The sequence below is a fragment of the Microtus pennsylvanicus genome, chromosome 2, assembly GCF_037038515.1.
Source record: "Microtus pennsylvanicus isolate mMicPen1 chromosome 2, mMicPen1.hap1, whole genome shotgun sequence".
NCBI classification, from domain to species: domain Eukaryota; kingdom Metazoa; phylum Chordata; class Mammalia; order Rodentia; family Cricetidae; genus Microtus; species Microtus pennsylvanicus.
This window is the reverse complement of record NC_134580.1, coordinates 97694457-97709678: the sequence shown is the minus strand read 5'-3', so window position 1 is coordinate 97709678 and position 15222 is coordinate 97694457. Positions and strand designations below refer to the sequence as shown.

The 15222-nt window shown below is 39.5% G+C and overlaps 1 protein-coding gene across 1 annotated transcript in view; it reads left to right on the top strand.

Moving 5' to 3' along the window:
* The window catches only part of Ino80 (INO80 complex ATPase subunit), a 104612-nt gene that overhangs the window by 45188 nt on the left and 44202 nt on the right, over positions 1–15222 (top strand). Inside the window, exons 19-25 of the mRNA XM_075961821.1 lie at positions 746–831; positions 1994–2161; positions 2340–2473; positions 3470–3537; positions 5138–5231; positions 6166–6337; positions 10343–10483. Of these exons, the coding sequence (XP_075817936.1) occupies positions 746–831; positions 1994–2161; positions 2340–2473; positions 3470–3537; positions 5138–5231; positions 6166–6337; positions 10343–10483 (863 nt within the window). The remainder of the gene's footprint in view (positions 1–745; positions 832–1993; positions 2162–2339; positions 2474–3469; positions 3538–5137; positions 5232–6165; positions 6338–10342; positions 10484–15222) is intronic.

The window sequence follows — 15222 nt, the reverse complement described above, 5'->3', positions numbered from 1 at the left end:
TTGGGGAAACACTAGGTCCTAGTTTGCTTTCTGTTGCAGTTTGGGGAGGAAAGTTTTATTTGGGTTACACATCCCAGTCTTAGACCATCATAGAACAGGAGCAGAAGCAGGAAGCTTGAAGCAGGAACTGAAGCAGAGACCGTGGAAGAAAACTGCTTTCTGGATTGCTTCCATGCATTGTTCAGCCTGCTTTTCTGTATTACCCAGGACCATCTGCCCAGGGATGGCATGCCCACAGTTGGCTGGGTCCTCCTGGGGCCGGCCTGGTCTATAGCACCAGTTCCAGGACAGCCAGGGCTACATAGTGAGACCCAGTCTTGGAAGAATAAAAAGCTCAAACACACACTCACAAAGAAAGGAAAAAAAAAGAAACGAAAATGCCTCCCCCCCCCCCCTTCCTTGCCCACAGTCATGTTTGATGGGAAAGAATTCCTCAGTTGACAGCCTCTCTTTGTTGTGTCAAGTTGACAAAAAACAACTAGTACACACTGGGAGCCCTTCTGACTTTCATTAGGTCTTGTGAAGATATTGTTATTGACACAGTTTTCCAGATTACGTTGAAAGTTGTTTCTAATGGAAATAGAGTCTCTGCAACGTGGTTGTTTTTCTACTTTGGAAGTTTGGTTCTTTCAAAAAATCATTGAGCCCAATGGCATTTTGGAGGGTTTGGTGGGAGGAACATGATGTTTATTTTGACTGTCTTAAATCAGTGTACAGTGCTTTATTTGTGGACTTCCTGTTTCAGATCAACTCTCTCGCTTACACATGATCTTGAAACCATTTATGCTGAGAAGAATCAAAAAAGATGTAGAAAATGAATTGTCTGACAAGGTAAGAAATAAAATCTTATTTTTAATGAGTTTGAACCTCAGGTACCAATTTGGGGTTCTTGGCAAGAAATTTCCTTGGTATATATTTAGTTAAAGATAATCAGTTTGATTGAGATCTTTGAATTTGAATGGGATAGAAGACCTAAGCAAGGCAAGTGACATTCTTTTCCTTTTGTTAACACCCATCCCCAAATTGGGTTTGTTTTGTTTTGTTTTGTTTTTATACAGGTTCTTACACTGTAAGCTAGGCTAGTCTGGAACTCATGTAGTACTTCAAACTCTGAACTTCTGCCATACCCTTTTGGTTGCCTGTAGAGATTATATGTGTTAACCATCATGTCTGGTTACACTTTTATCAATAGAGTGTTTGAAACATTACAAAAATAGAATAATGTCATGATCCACTTGTGCCCTTGGTACAGCATCAGTAGTGATCAGCTCGTGGTCATTCCTAACCTTTGGTATATGTTAAAACACAAGTATCACAATTATTTTATTTAAAAATAGTTTCATGCAGGCTGTGATGGCTCAGCAGTTAAGAGCACTGGCTACTCTTGCAGAGGACCTCAGTTCAATTCCCGGCACTCACATGGCAGCTCACAACCGTCTAACTCTCACAGTGAATCTGACGTCTCACAGATTATAGACAGGGAAAACACCAGTGCACATTAAATAAATAGATCTCTTTTTAAAAAATCCATGCATATCTCTCAGTGATTTTATTTTCCTTTATTTTCACTGTACACCAGACTGAGGCTTAAATTGTGCACCACCAAGCCTTGTGGAGTTGGTCTTTTTAAGACGGGTATTATTATCTTTAGGCAACTGCATGAATAATAATAACTGTTAGCCAATTTAGTGATTCGAAGAAGAGATCACATTCCCCTTGATATACCATGTATGTGTTTGGTGTAGACTGAGTAGTCTTTTGACAATCGGTACTCGAAAATATGGATATGGATGTAGGTATTTGGAAGTACGTTTTCGTAGATTACAGTGAAGGGTGGTAAGTGGCGCTGTTAGAAGTGGAAAAGGATTCAGAGAGGACATCTAGTGTGTGTGACAGGAGAGGTGGGGCATGGAAACATTTAAGGTTATACTGGTTTTTTTTTTTACCTGATAGTTACAAATATGAATGTTTTTGTTGATTTTTTTTTCTTTAGATTGAAATTCTGATGTACTGCCAGTTGACTAGCCGACAAAAGCTCTTATATCAGGCACTAAAGAATAAAATTTCCATTGAAGACTTACTGCAGTCTTCTATGGGCTCTACTCAGCAAGCACAGAACACCACCAGCAGCCTCATGAATCTAGTCATGCAGTTCAGGAAGGTAAGGCTTAGGTCATTTGCTTTGTTGTTTTTCTTAACATACTTCAATGGAGAGGGTCCTAGGCTTGATGCCAGATAGGCCTCGAGCTGAAAATGGGAAGGCAATATCCATGAAGTTCAGCAATCAGCAGTGATGTCTGCAAATGACAATGTTGTCCTACCATTTCCCTTCATCTTAGGTGTGTAATCACCCAGAGTTATTTGAACGGCAAGAAACTTGGTCTCCATTTCATATTTCCCTAAAGCCATATGAAATTTCAAAATTTATCTATCGTCATGGACAGATCAGGGTCTTCAACCATTCACGAGATAGGTGAGCAAATACTGATTTCTATTGATGCTGAGTGCTTTTATAATTTGGCTCTATGGCCACATTTATTATTCAGTAGTGCTGGGGATTGACTCCAAGGCCTCATGCTTATTAAGTGGATGATCTACTCTAGAGCTATATCCTTAGTGGAGTAGATAAATTTAGTGTTGAATATGTGAGTTTCCAGTAAAGAGATATTTAACAAATGGTGAACAATATTGAGGGCACTTAGGGTGGGAGTTGGAGTGCTACAAAGGCTTCCATTAGATGGCCTTAAATGCCTTAGCTGTTTCTATTAACTTTCTAATCAGGAATGCATACCTGTGTTCAAATGTGTATTTGCACCAAAAATCAACAGTAAATTTACTTAAATGTACTTAAGTTATGTTAAAATGACTTGAAGTCACACTTACTGTAGAACTGAGTTTATTGGTTTTTAATTAAATTTATTCTCTTGATAAGAGTCTACAGTAATAAATTTGGTAAAGTTGAATTAGTCGTTAAACTAATATGCTAGAGACCAGTTCATTCAGAAAATTGGTGTGTGGTCCATTTTATACCTCTAAGTTAGGATAATTCTGAATTCCAGACTGTTTATTGTACTCTTAAATGGATATCTGTGTGCCAGCAGTTGAGAGCTATGGACATTGTTAAAGCTTTGTTATAAAATATTTACCACCGTGACCTAATTAAACTAAAATTGAAGGTTTTTTGTTTTTTTGTTTTTTAACAGATTTGAGCAAGAGAAAAGGACCAGAGTTGTACTTTTTGTTTAGGCTAGAATTGATAGTCCGTGAAGTGAGGAGAGATTTACATTAGTGTAACAGTTTTGTATTTTCTGACATTTGTGTCTCGAGTTGTGTAGTCATATGATAAGAAACTTCTTACATGTAGAAATAGTCTTAAATTTTGATTTTCCCTGATTTGGAGCTTCCAGTTTAGTTAACTTCTCAGTGTTTGTACTTCCCTTCAGATTTATTTTAATTACTTGTTTCGCAGGTGGTTAAAGGTTCTACTTTCTCCATTTGCACCAGACTATATCCAGCAGTCTCTCTTCCACAGAAAAGGTAGGAGTTTTGATCATTGGAAGAAGAGTGGGGGTTTTACCAGAATGTTCTTTGTTTTGCTTGTGACTGTAGTGGTTTTGGCTTTTATTTTCTAATGTCTTAATAAATTGGTAAATTAGTGGCCAGAAAGGTAGTTATACTATGTAGCATTTGCCACACTAGTGTGAGGACTAGAGTTTAGATCCCTAGAAGCCAGGTAAATGCTAGATAGGTGTGGTAGCCCTGCTGTAATCCTAGCATACAGATGGGAGAGACAGGATCCCTAAAGCAACTAGTCGAATCATTGAGTACCGTGTTCAGCCAGAGACCTTGTCTCAGTAAATAGAAAGGGACCAAGAAAGATGCCAGCGTTTGCCCACACCCACATGACCTTGTCTACACACATTTACATACAGTTCACAAACAAATGAAAGGCAAAAAAAAAAATTTACCAGTTAGTCGTCTTCATCTATAATTTTTGTAATTTTTATTTTATTTTATTGGTTTTTCAAGACAGCTTTTCTATATAGCTCTGACTGTCCTGGAACTCACTACGTAGAAGAGGCAGCCTTTATCTCAGTAATCAGCCTGCCTCTGCCTTCTGTGTGTTGTTGATCAGAGGCATGTGTCATTATGCAGGCCTAGTTTCTATCATTTGTAGACAGAGCAGGAAGCAATACAAAATATTCATAGTGACTTCTGTCTACATTTTGTTTGTTTGCTTGGTTTGTTTTTCTAGACAGGGTTTCTCTGAGTCTTGGAACTAGTTCTTGTATGCCAGGCTGGCCTTGAACTCATAGAGATCCACCTGCCTCTGCCTCCTAAGTGCTGGGATTAAAGGCGTTTGTTACCATCACCCAACTTTCTGTCTACAGTTTATATCTACCTATCTCTTAGGAATTCTTCATCCTTAAAGCCAGGTTCAGCATCTCACCCCTATAATCTCAGTACTCAGGAGACCAAATCCATGAATCTGAAGCTCGTCTGGCCTACTATGAGAACTTCTTCCAAAGAAAGAAAGAAAGAGTTGGGCTGGGCATGGTAGAGTTCTTGCCTAACATACACCAGGCCCTTGGTTCAATCCTTAGCACCTAATAAACAAGGCTTGGTGGCACATACCTATAAGCTCTTCTTTCAGGAGGAGTCAGAAAGATCAGAAGTTCAAAGTCATCCTTGAATATATACCAAGTTTGAAACAACTCTGGGCTACATGAGAGCTTGTCTTAAAACAAAGAGTTTCTTCCGCTTGAAATTTGACATTAATGCTTTTATTAATGAGAATTCCATTCTTCCTTCTTATCCTAAGCTGCTTGACCTTGAACATTGTCCAAAATATTAAGATGAACCTTTCTCTTTTGTCCTTTCCTTTTTGTTCATATCATAGAAATTAACCAAAGGCCAAAACCCCCAAAGTTGGCTGATGAGCCATCTTCACTCTGTCTCGTATGTGCTGCACTTCACAGTGCGGCTTCTGTCTGTGCCTGTAGTATACAAATAATGACACCCTGGCTAGATCAGAATCTTCACAATGTGGTTTTAGGAACTAAACAGGTCAGCAGGCTAAGTTGAATATTGTCTTTTGGTTTGCTATCGGGCTTAGCATTGTTCTTTGATTTTCCAGGTATTAATGAAGGAAGCTGTTTTTCTTTCCTTCGATTTATTGATGTCTCGCCAGCAGAAATGGCAAACCTCATGCTTCAGGGACTTTTGGCCAGGTGAGAAGTTTGCTTACTGTTTGATAGAAGAGCAACTGGGAATAGGCAGGCACAAAAGTGCAATACTGTGACATTAAATATTTAATATTACACCTTGAGCCTCTATTTTTTTCCCCTATCAATAATTTTTTTATGAGCTAGGAATGGTGATAGTACATGCCTGTAATCCCAGCACGTGGCTGGCTGAAGCAGGGGGATCAGGTGTTGGAAGCAGCCTGTGTTATATGAAACCTTCTCCCATCTTCTAGCAAAAAAGAAATATTACACTTTTTTCTGTTTTCTTTTTCTTTCATATATATGTGTGTGTGTGTTCATATAGTTATGCTTACTATTACTTAAAGCATTCTGGGAAATTTAGCTTTGTGTTTTTATTCTTTGTAAAATGGTTTTTACTGATTTATATTATGTTTTTTTTATTGTATTTAATTTTTTTTATGTTCATTGGTGTTTTGCCTGCGTGTATGCCTGTGTGAGAGTGGGTCTGAAGTTACAGATAGGTGTGAACTGCCATGTGGTTACTAGGAACTGAACCCAGGTCCTGGAACAGCAGCCAGTGCTTCTAACTGCTGAGCCATCTCTCTAGCCCCTTTTATGTTGTTTTTAATGTAATAGAGAAATTAGAAATGACTATCTTCCTGATAAGATGATTTTTTTATGGTAAGAGTTTTTTAAGTAGAGATAAATGTTTCTGAGTATTTTTCGTATTTCTTTGCTTTTTATTATAGCTATATAGAGCATTTTACTTTAAAAAAGCAAATCATGTCAAGGAATCTATAGAGCAAAAGTATGCAATGGCTTTATCTGAAGGTAAGAAAGAATCGCTTCCAAATGCTCAAGATTTACAAACGGTGTGTGATAATGAGATAGGTCCTCATTGTGAACTACCAAATTTCATAGGAACATTGAGTAAGCACATCTCTGTGGTTTGTTTCAGGTGGTTAGCTCTTTTCCTGTCTCTGAAAGCCTCCTACAGGCTCCATCAGCTGCGTTCTTGGGGAGATCCAGACAGGGAGAGCCATCAGAGATATCTGAGAAATAAGGATTTTCTTCTTGGAGTCGATTTTCCACTTTCCTTCCCTAACCTTTGCAGCTGCCCTTTGTTAAAGGTAAGCCGTTATCTGCATAAGTTGTCTACTTAGTACCTTCAGCTTCCTTTTCTTTGCATTAGTAAAATTAATGTTAAATGGTGTCCTCAAGAACCCTAATGCTTACCCAGGCAGTGGTGGCTGTAGAGGTAAAGGCTGGCAGATCTCTACAGGAGGAGTTCCAGGACAACCTTGTCTCTGAAAACAAAGAGCAAACAAACAAGAACCCCAGTGTTTTGAGGGGTTTGTACAATGTATTGAGTTACACTTATATTGTGTGTTTATTTTTCATGTGTAAATGTTTCATATATAACTTTGTTGTGGTGAAGAGCTGCTTGGCTTTTGCTCTCTTTTAATTTTTCCTTTATGCTTTATTTTATGTATATGGGAATTTTGCCTACATGTACATCTGTGCAGTGTGGGAGGCTGAGACAAAAGGATTATAAGTTCAGAGCTCCAAATAAAAAGTAAAAACAGGCCTGTTTTAGTGGCGTACTAATGAGAACTTTTGGGTTCAGTCGCAAGACCCTCTTCAGTGTTCAGATTGGATACTACAGCAAGTGAAAGGGGTTTTTTCCTAGGGTATTTGAGGGGAACAAATGAGCTCTCCCATTCCATGCTTTTTCGAATCAGTCTCTCTATTGTTTTGCTTTTATTCTAATTCTCCTGTCCTAATTTTTAATTTCTCCTGGCTTCTTCTTTCTGGCCTCAAAACGTTTTTCTTACAGGAGCCTTATAGCAATAAAAAAAAAAATTTTTTTTAAGAGTTACCTCTTTAGTCTGAAGCATATTCCTAGGGTAAGCGATAGGGAGCTGAGCCATTGCCATGGTAACACAAGGTTCCAAGGTTACAGGAGTAAGACTGACCAGACTAGGGGGTGGGGGAGGCGAGACGCATACTGCCCAGTGACAGACTTTGAGACATAGGTCTGTTGGCAGACTGACAAGAAAGAAGAATTGGCATGCCTTCTTTTTTGGGTGCTTTGTGTTGCAACTGGGCATCTGTGACTCTGACTGTGTATAGCTATAGTTTTAAACTTATGGTCTATTTACAAAAAGTCTTTATTGTAGCGTGAGACTTCCTCTGAGGTGGAAGTGAGCTAATTGTGTGCAGTTAGTCTGACGGAAAAGGAACAAAGCAGAACTTTAAGTGTCTACAGTCATTGTGGGACAGATACATCTAGTATGAAATATGTCCTAATATATTTTCTATGTATCAAATGAAAGTCATCTTCCTGACATTCCACAGATATATGCCCATAAGATTGAGGTGAAATCGTTAGATTACATATACACATCACATGGAAATGGCATGGTAATGATGAGATATCATAGCTGTTATTGCTCAAGTGAAATTACAGATGAAAGAAAAAGTTTGCATAGTCAGTGACCCACAGACCCTGTCTGTCAGGTTTCCTCCATCTGAGAATTCTCTGGTGGGTTGACATCTGAATTATCAATTGCAAGTAGCTGTAATTGCATCATGGCCCACAATAGCCTTTTATAAACGCTCCTGAGAGCATACCATTTGCCCAGTTTTCTTTTTGCGTAGGAATTACTTGTTTGTGTTCCAGGTATAACGGTTAATAAAAATGTATGAAGCACATTCTATCTGAGGGTTTTAAAATTTGGTCATGACTGGCAAGAATGTGCTAGCTGTTCATGATGGCGCATGTCAATAATCCCAATACTTTGCATGCAAATAGAGACAGAAATTCAAGTTTGTCCTTTGCTACATAGTTAATGAGGCCAGCCTGTGCAACTTAAGACCCTTTCTCAACAAAGAAAAAAAAGTTATAAAAGTGTCTGATAAATATATACGTATATAGCAAAATTTTCATGTCCAAACTCATTATACCTTTATATATAGTTTGCCTTTATTTCCTTTTTGTCATCTTCTCCCACTCCACTTGCTCCCTTTTTTTCCATTTTCTTCAGATATATTTGTGAGGCAGATCCAGATTCAGTGGAGATGTTGTAACACAGGGCCAGCTGTTGGCCCAGTAGAAAAGGTACTTGCCACAAACCACTGGGAACCTGAGTTTAATCCAAAGAACCTGAGTGTAATCTGCAGGATACACATGATGGAAAGGAAGAACTAAGTCCAGCTAGTTGTCCAATACTCACACAGAAAAATAACATTTAATTGCAAAAAACAAGATGGAGGACCAGTTGTGGAGTGTCAGGCTCTGGCATATACACATTCACACATATATACCAATAGATAGATAGGTAAATAGACAGACACACACACATATGCACCAAACATGCAGATAGGTAGGTAGGTAGGTAGGTAGGTAGGTAGGTAGGTAGGTAGGTAGATAAAAAAATAATAGAATAGTACTTTCTTGGCCTCTGTAAGTCAGAATTCAGATACATATTCAATGTAGGTAAAAATGAGTTTTCCTGTTAGACTTGGTGGGGAGAAGCAGAGGAAGAAACTTCCCACTGTCCATATTTAGTCATACCTATTGGAAAAATGGAAAAACAAAAAGGTTGGCTTCAACTATCAACTGTGCGTTCTGAGATTACTTCCCCAAATCTGTTTATTAGGTAGTGATATGTACTGAGAGTATAAATCTTGTACATCGGGGTCTTAAAAAAAATCTTTTGCTTAAAGATTAAACTTAGAGCTATAGGAAATAATTGTTTTGAGGTAAAACCTTTTTTAAAGCTATATCCAGTTGAAGACCTTGTCAGAAATGATGACTTTCAGAATGCAAGAATCATTATTAACTTTTGTTAATTTTGTCCTTGTGAACAGATATCATAGTAATCTACTTAGCCATAGTATATGTTCAAAGTTTGTTTTGTTTTTGTTTGAAACTAGGTTTCTCTGTATAGCCTTGACTTGTGTGCTGTCATACTCCTGAATGAACCGTGCTTTGGTGTGGAGGCTATAGTGGCACTGAGGCCTGCTATTTCAGAATATCCCATATTATAATATCCATTGGAGGATTGGGAACTAAAAGCTTAGCAAGACTGGAAAGCTTGTTAGGATATGTTTTTTAATATCACCTTCCAATGCCTTCACTTCCTTCCTTACCTTAAAATGTATAGGTTTGAGAATAGTTGATGACTGTAGCTTCTAATTTTTGTATGTGCTTTCACACCTGAATTTAAAATACTTTCCCCCTTAATCCAGGGGAAAACCTGAGTAGGTTTTATCTTAACCAAAGCCCTTAACTGGAAGAATATGGCAGAAAGGTTCATGTGAAAGAGACCCTTGACAATTAGGCAGGGAAAGTCCACAAGCCAAGGAATGAAGACAACCTCATAAAATACTTTTTTTTCTTTTTCTTATTTGGTTTTTCAAGACAAAGTTTCTCTGTGTTACAGCTTTGGCTGTCCTACAATTCACTTTGTGTACCAGGCTGTCCTCACACAGAGGACACAGAGATCTGCCTGCCTCTGCCTCCCGAGTTCTAGAATTAAAGGCATGCACCACCACTGCCCAGCCAGTTTTTTGATATAATAAAGAAATTTTTCTTTGGAATGGAACCCAGGACCTTATTTGTGGTAGGCAAGCACTCAAACTTTGCACTTTAGTCCCTGATACTGTAAGTGAAGAATTTACATTATTTTGAAATGTAGTTCAGGTTAGCCTAGAATTATGTAGCCAAGAATAGTATGACACTGCCTCAAAAAGAACCAGCTTTGCTTGAATTACACAACACCATTAGCACCTGCTTCTACAGTGTCTTAAGGGGAAATTTAGAAGAAACTAGCCTTAATCATTGTGGTTTGAGTTTGCATCCATAGTCATAAAAACCAACTATCCACCTAGCACAAATGTCTCTTGTGGAAGTGGAATTAGAAATGTTACTTGGTTTTGTATACTAAGAAAACCACAGTTTGAAATTAACATGGGCCTCAACCATACACTACATATTTGGTTCTGATTAATGTTTATTTAGAATTAATAGTATTGGCCCGGAAAAAAGTTTATTAATTTGAATATTCAACATGTGACGTGTTTTCTGCTTTGCTTCATTAACACCTATTTTTGTTTTGTTTTGTTTTAAGTCTCTTGTTTTCAGCAGCCACTGTAAAGCAGTGAGTGGCTACTCCGACCAGGTCGTCCATCAACGGAGATCAGCTACCTCCTCACTTCGTTGCTGCCTGCTCACTGAGCTGCCATCTTTTTTATGTGTGGCCAGTCCACGAGTAAGTCCTACAGGAGGGAAGAAATAAAATGGATAATGCTGTTTAAAAAAAAAAAAAAAAAGAACTATTACTTGGGGTAGTTGTTCGGTTCTTGAAAAACTTACCAGTCCTGGTTTGTTAAAAGAAGGGAGCTGGCTGGCATGGCTATCTATTTGTGATCCCAGGACATTGCGGGGCGGGGGGCGGGGAGGCCACAGGGACATGGGACACACTTATGGGTTCAAGGCAAAACTGAATTACATAGTAGACCTATTTCAAAAGAAAATTTAAAATCATGGAGAGCATCCATGATTCTGTCCTTGAAATGTATAGAATTTAGAGTTAAGGTGTGTTGGGTGGTGGTTGCTACTTTTGATTAAGTCAGAGGCTATAAACTGTAATAGAACAAACCCATCTGTCAGAAAGATCAGCATCCAATAGCAGGGCCAGGAGAAAAGGAAGCCGTTTGTCACCTGCTTTGAGTTTGTTTTAAGGTTGTCATAGGATGGTGGCTCAGTAGAAGAATTCAGCTGACCTTATCTTGGTTTCCCAGTCCGGCATTTTCTCACTTCCTTAGTGGCCTTGCTGGGACTGTGGCTCCCAGGTGTGCTCCATCTGCACAGTGGCTCTGTGTATCTATCACTCACCGTTCAGGAATTAAGCTTTTCGTTCCCAGGGGCCATGGTAGGGGTGTGGTATTTCTGTTGTTGTTTCAGTTTTGAGCACATCTCTTTATCTTCCCATGCCCTGTTTATTCAAACAGTACTTTCAGGATTGCTGACCAACAGCTCTGAGAGGCTTCCTTTGGTTCTCTAGATTGGGCACTCCTGCCTCCCTCTTCCATTTCCTTTCTTTTCCCCATTGATCATGGCTGGACAACAACATTTCTCCCTATTCCGTGAAGAAGTATGTGAAGGGAGAAAGGCAGAATAACGATGTGACCAGACTTAAGTGTTTAGAGAAGAGAACACCTTTCTGTTTGCCCAGCATGCTGTTTTCTTTTGCTCCTGGGATAACTGAGTTAGCTAAGGAGCTCTTTCCCTTTTATCTTGTTCCTCCACTCATCCCAAATGTTCTGTCTTAACAGTTCTTCCAAAAAAGAAATTTATGTCTTTGCTGGAAGCATTTGTCTACCACTCTTTATCAGTTTGCATACTTTATTAAATGTACCAAAAGAGAATCTGACAAAGTCCTGAGTCCCATGGGCTGCCGCCCACCTAGATTTCTGTCTGGTCCTGTGCTATGTGACCTTAATTCCCATCCATTCTCAACTCTGTTTGCTGTATGTTTATGGAAGAAGTACTTGGAATCTGCATGTACCTGTTACTCCAGAGCAATCTTAGAACCTAAGTTGTTGAGGGAAATGTATTTTGTATAGAAGTATCTAAAGCTGGGAACTGTGGGAACAGCCTGCAGGCTTCACTGTTGCACGGTTGATTTCATTCTCTTTTAACCTGATCTCTGTACCAAGATCCTAAGAGAGGAAGCTTAGGTTTCTGGGAGAGGAATGCCAAAACTATTCCTAGCCAATAGAAGCCACTAAATCATTATGTATGTAAAATTGTCTTTATGCACTTAAGAAATATTTGTTAGCTCTCAAGACTCCCAAAATCTTTATGACTAACTTTACTTAAAAGGTCTTCCCAAAATTAGAAATTTAAACCAACAAAAATATAAAAAACAATCCTGGCCTGAAGCTTAGTGGCTTCTATCCCTATCATTCTAACATTTGGTTGGTTAAGGCAAGAGAGTTGTGAGTTCAAGTCAAGCCTTGTTTCACAAGGAAAGGAGGAGAGAAAAAGCAAAGAAAATAGTGTTTTTACTGGGCTAACCAAAGTCTGAACTGCCATGTTTATCTAATAGCGCTCTTCCTCTAAAGAATATTGAAATGTTGCTTGCAGGAAATTGTAATAGCTATAAATCTGTGGTGGTTATCAGGGAATAGTAGAAAACTGACCACCCTCTTTTGCTCCGTAGTCTCTTTCCTCATATTTGCAGAGCTTTCTCATAACATTTACTGAACCTGAAAATAGTAATTAGACCATGATTTTGAGGACATGAGGCTTCTGGCTGTATCTGAATAATTTATACACATATAATTAGCTTCGCCTTTCATATCAGTCTTGGGACTGATAAAGTGATATTTCATAAGATGCCTTCCATTCTACTTACTGATCTTAAACATTTGGTGAGGAAAGAGAAATTGATTTCCTTGGAGCCTTGACTGGCCTACCACTTCTAGAAGTCATTTCCCTGCTGTGTTGGGGTAGCTGCCACTAAGGAAGGAGCTGTTTGTCAGTAGCTGAGAAATAGTTCTACAAGGTTTAGTAGAGTAAATAAGATCCTGGGCATTCATCATACCAAAACCCAGAAATGTTTGGAGCAGTCACGCTCCCATAGCCAGAGCAGGAACACACATGTCAGGAAGGACGCCCTAAGTGCTTGACAAAGCAGCTCCTCAAACTACAGTAATTTAGGGTGTTAATGAAGCAGAGCATGGGATTAGCATGTGGGACTTGCAAGGGATACACCTTTTGACATTGTGATATGATGCTATCATGTACAAAAGAGTTGGGTTTTATTTCTAGCTATCCGTGAATGCTCCTGGCTGCAAGCACAGGTTGAATATGCTTGGACTAGACGCAGGATGCATTTCCATTGTGGGGAGGGAAGAATGGTATGTCATGCCTCATTGCTGCTATTTCTACACCATCAGGTTTTGTGGAGTGAGTACAAGCTGTCTAGAATGGAGCTAATTTATAAACAGGATTTATTCTAAGTAGAAGTGAACTCTTTTGCTCTTTTGGACCTCAGAAGTATACTGTCTCACATGTATTCTCTAATTCCATCTATATCTTGAAAAACTTAAAAAAAAATCATGTCTTGGATTCAGTTTCCTGCACCACATGGTGACTCATAACTGATCACTGTAGTTCCAAGGATTCTGACACCCTCTAGACCTCCATGGATATTAGGCACACACATTGTGCATATGCATACATGTTGAAAGTTTATAACTGGAAACATTTTGGTTTTTAAAGGAATGCCTAGGTATGAGTCCTTAGCAGGAGAACATTCTGCCTGTGTCACTGATCTTTCATTGTCCTTCATTCTAAGCATCTAGTTTCTGACTTTCTGTCTTGAGATTATGACACAAAGTCTTGATTCCAGTCTGAGTTCTGTTTTGTACTAGAAAATAAGGGGAAATTAGAGGATTTGTCTCTAAGTGTAGAATATTCAAAATTAGTCTCCTCCAAGGTCCAAATCAGGAGCAGGAGAGGGAGCACAAGCAAGGAACTCAGGACCGCAAGGGGTTCACCCACACACTGAGACAATGGGGATGTTCTACTGGGAACTCACCAAGGCTAGCTGGCCTGGGTCTGGAAAAGTCTGGGATAAAACCGGACTCTCTGAACATAGCGGACAATGAGGACTGCTGAGAACTCAAGAACAATGGCAGTGGGTTTCTGATCCTACTGCACGCACTGGCTTTGTGGGAGCCTAGGCAGTTTGGATGCTCAACAGGAATTTCAAGATGACCTGGGAACACAAATAACAGTGGTGTACCCTAGAGGTCTCTTTGTAGAATGAGTACAGCATGGTGTGTGTGTGTGTGTGTGTGTGTGCAAGTGAACACTGTGGAGGCCAGAGATCAGCCTTGCCTGTCTTTCTTTACAGAGCGTCCTCCTTGTTCTGTTGAGAGAATCTTTCATTGGTTGTTGCAGGACTTGCTATTCCAGCTAGGCCAATTAGCCAGAGATTCCCCCTCCTCTAGATATGCATCTGTCATCTGCTCCTGTCGAGGTTCTTCAGCATTTCCAGACTTGAGGATCCAGCTCCAAAGGGAGATTCACATGAAAATAAGCAGTCAGTAGCAAAACAGATTTCCTAAGTACTTGTTTTCCAGGAAGTAGTAGAACTGCCTAACTAGGTACAGTAAATGCTCTGTGTTCTGATCTCTCCCACAGCTTGGCTCTTCAGACACTCTTTACTCTTTATACCAACTTTCTCCCCATCTCTGTCTACTTTAAGCTCTGTCTGTGTAATTTACTGCTTATAGTGAATGGGCTTTTACGATTTTCATCATCTTGGACTTGGTGGTCACCTCAGCCTTTCCTTTTTAACAGAAGCTATGTTCAGCAGTCTTTCTATGAAAAAGGATGAACCTGTGTTTCTAAGTTGGCACAGTGCCCTTTCTCCATTGGTCAGGCCCAATTTAGTTTCATTAGGTTGTACTATATGATGACATAAGAGTTTTGTGCAATCTCTGTCTTAGCCAGGAAATGCATCCGCTCCTTCCTGGTGATTGCTTCTCTCTATTCTTTATGTTCCATAGTCCTTCTCCAGCGTGGCTTGAAAGAAGGCTTCCCTTCTTTTCCATTAGGGAGTTGTCCAAGAGAAGTATTGATAAAGTTTTGCCACGAAAACGTTACCAGATAGCTTCAGGTATAGCCAGGTAGTGGTGGCGCATGCCTTTAATCCCAGCACTCAGGAGGCAGAGGCAGGTAGATCTCTGTGAGTTTCAGGACAGCCAGGGCTACACAGTGAGACCCTGTCTCAAAAAACAAAGATAGCATCAGTTATGTCAAACCAATACTGTAGTTCTTTGATCATGTCTGTCCATCTCCGACTTCCTTCCTGGCATCAGCATTGTGATGTGGCTCATAGTTCTTTGTCAAGGACAACATCTAGTAGTGAGTGTGAGCGGTGAATGTGTATTGAGACTAGAGTGCTGTCACATTAGCATCCTAGTCTAGCTG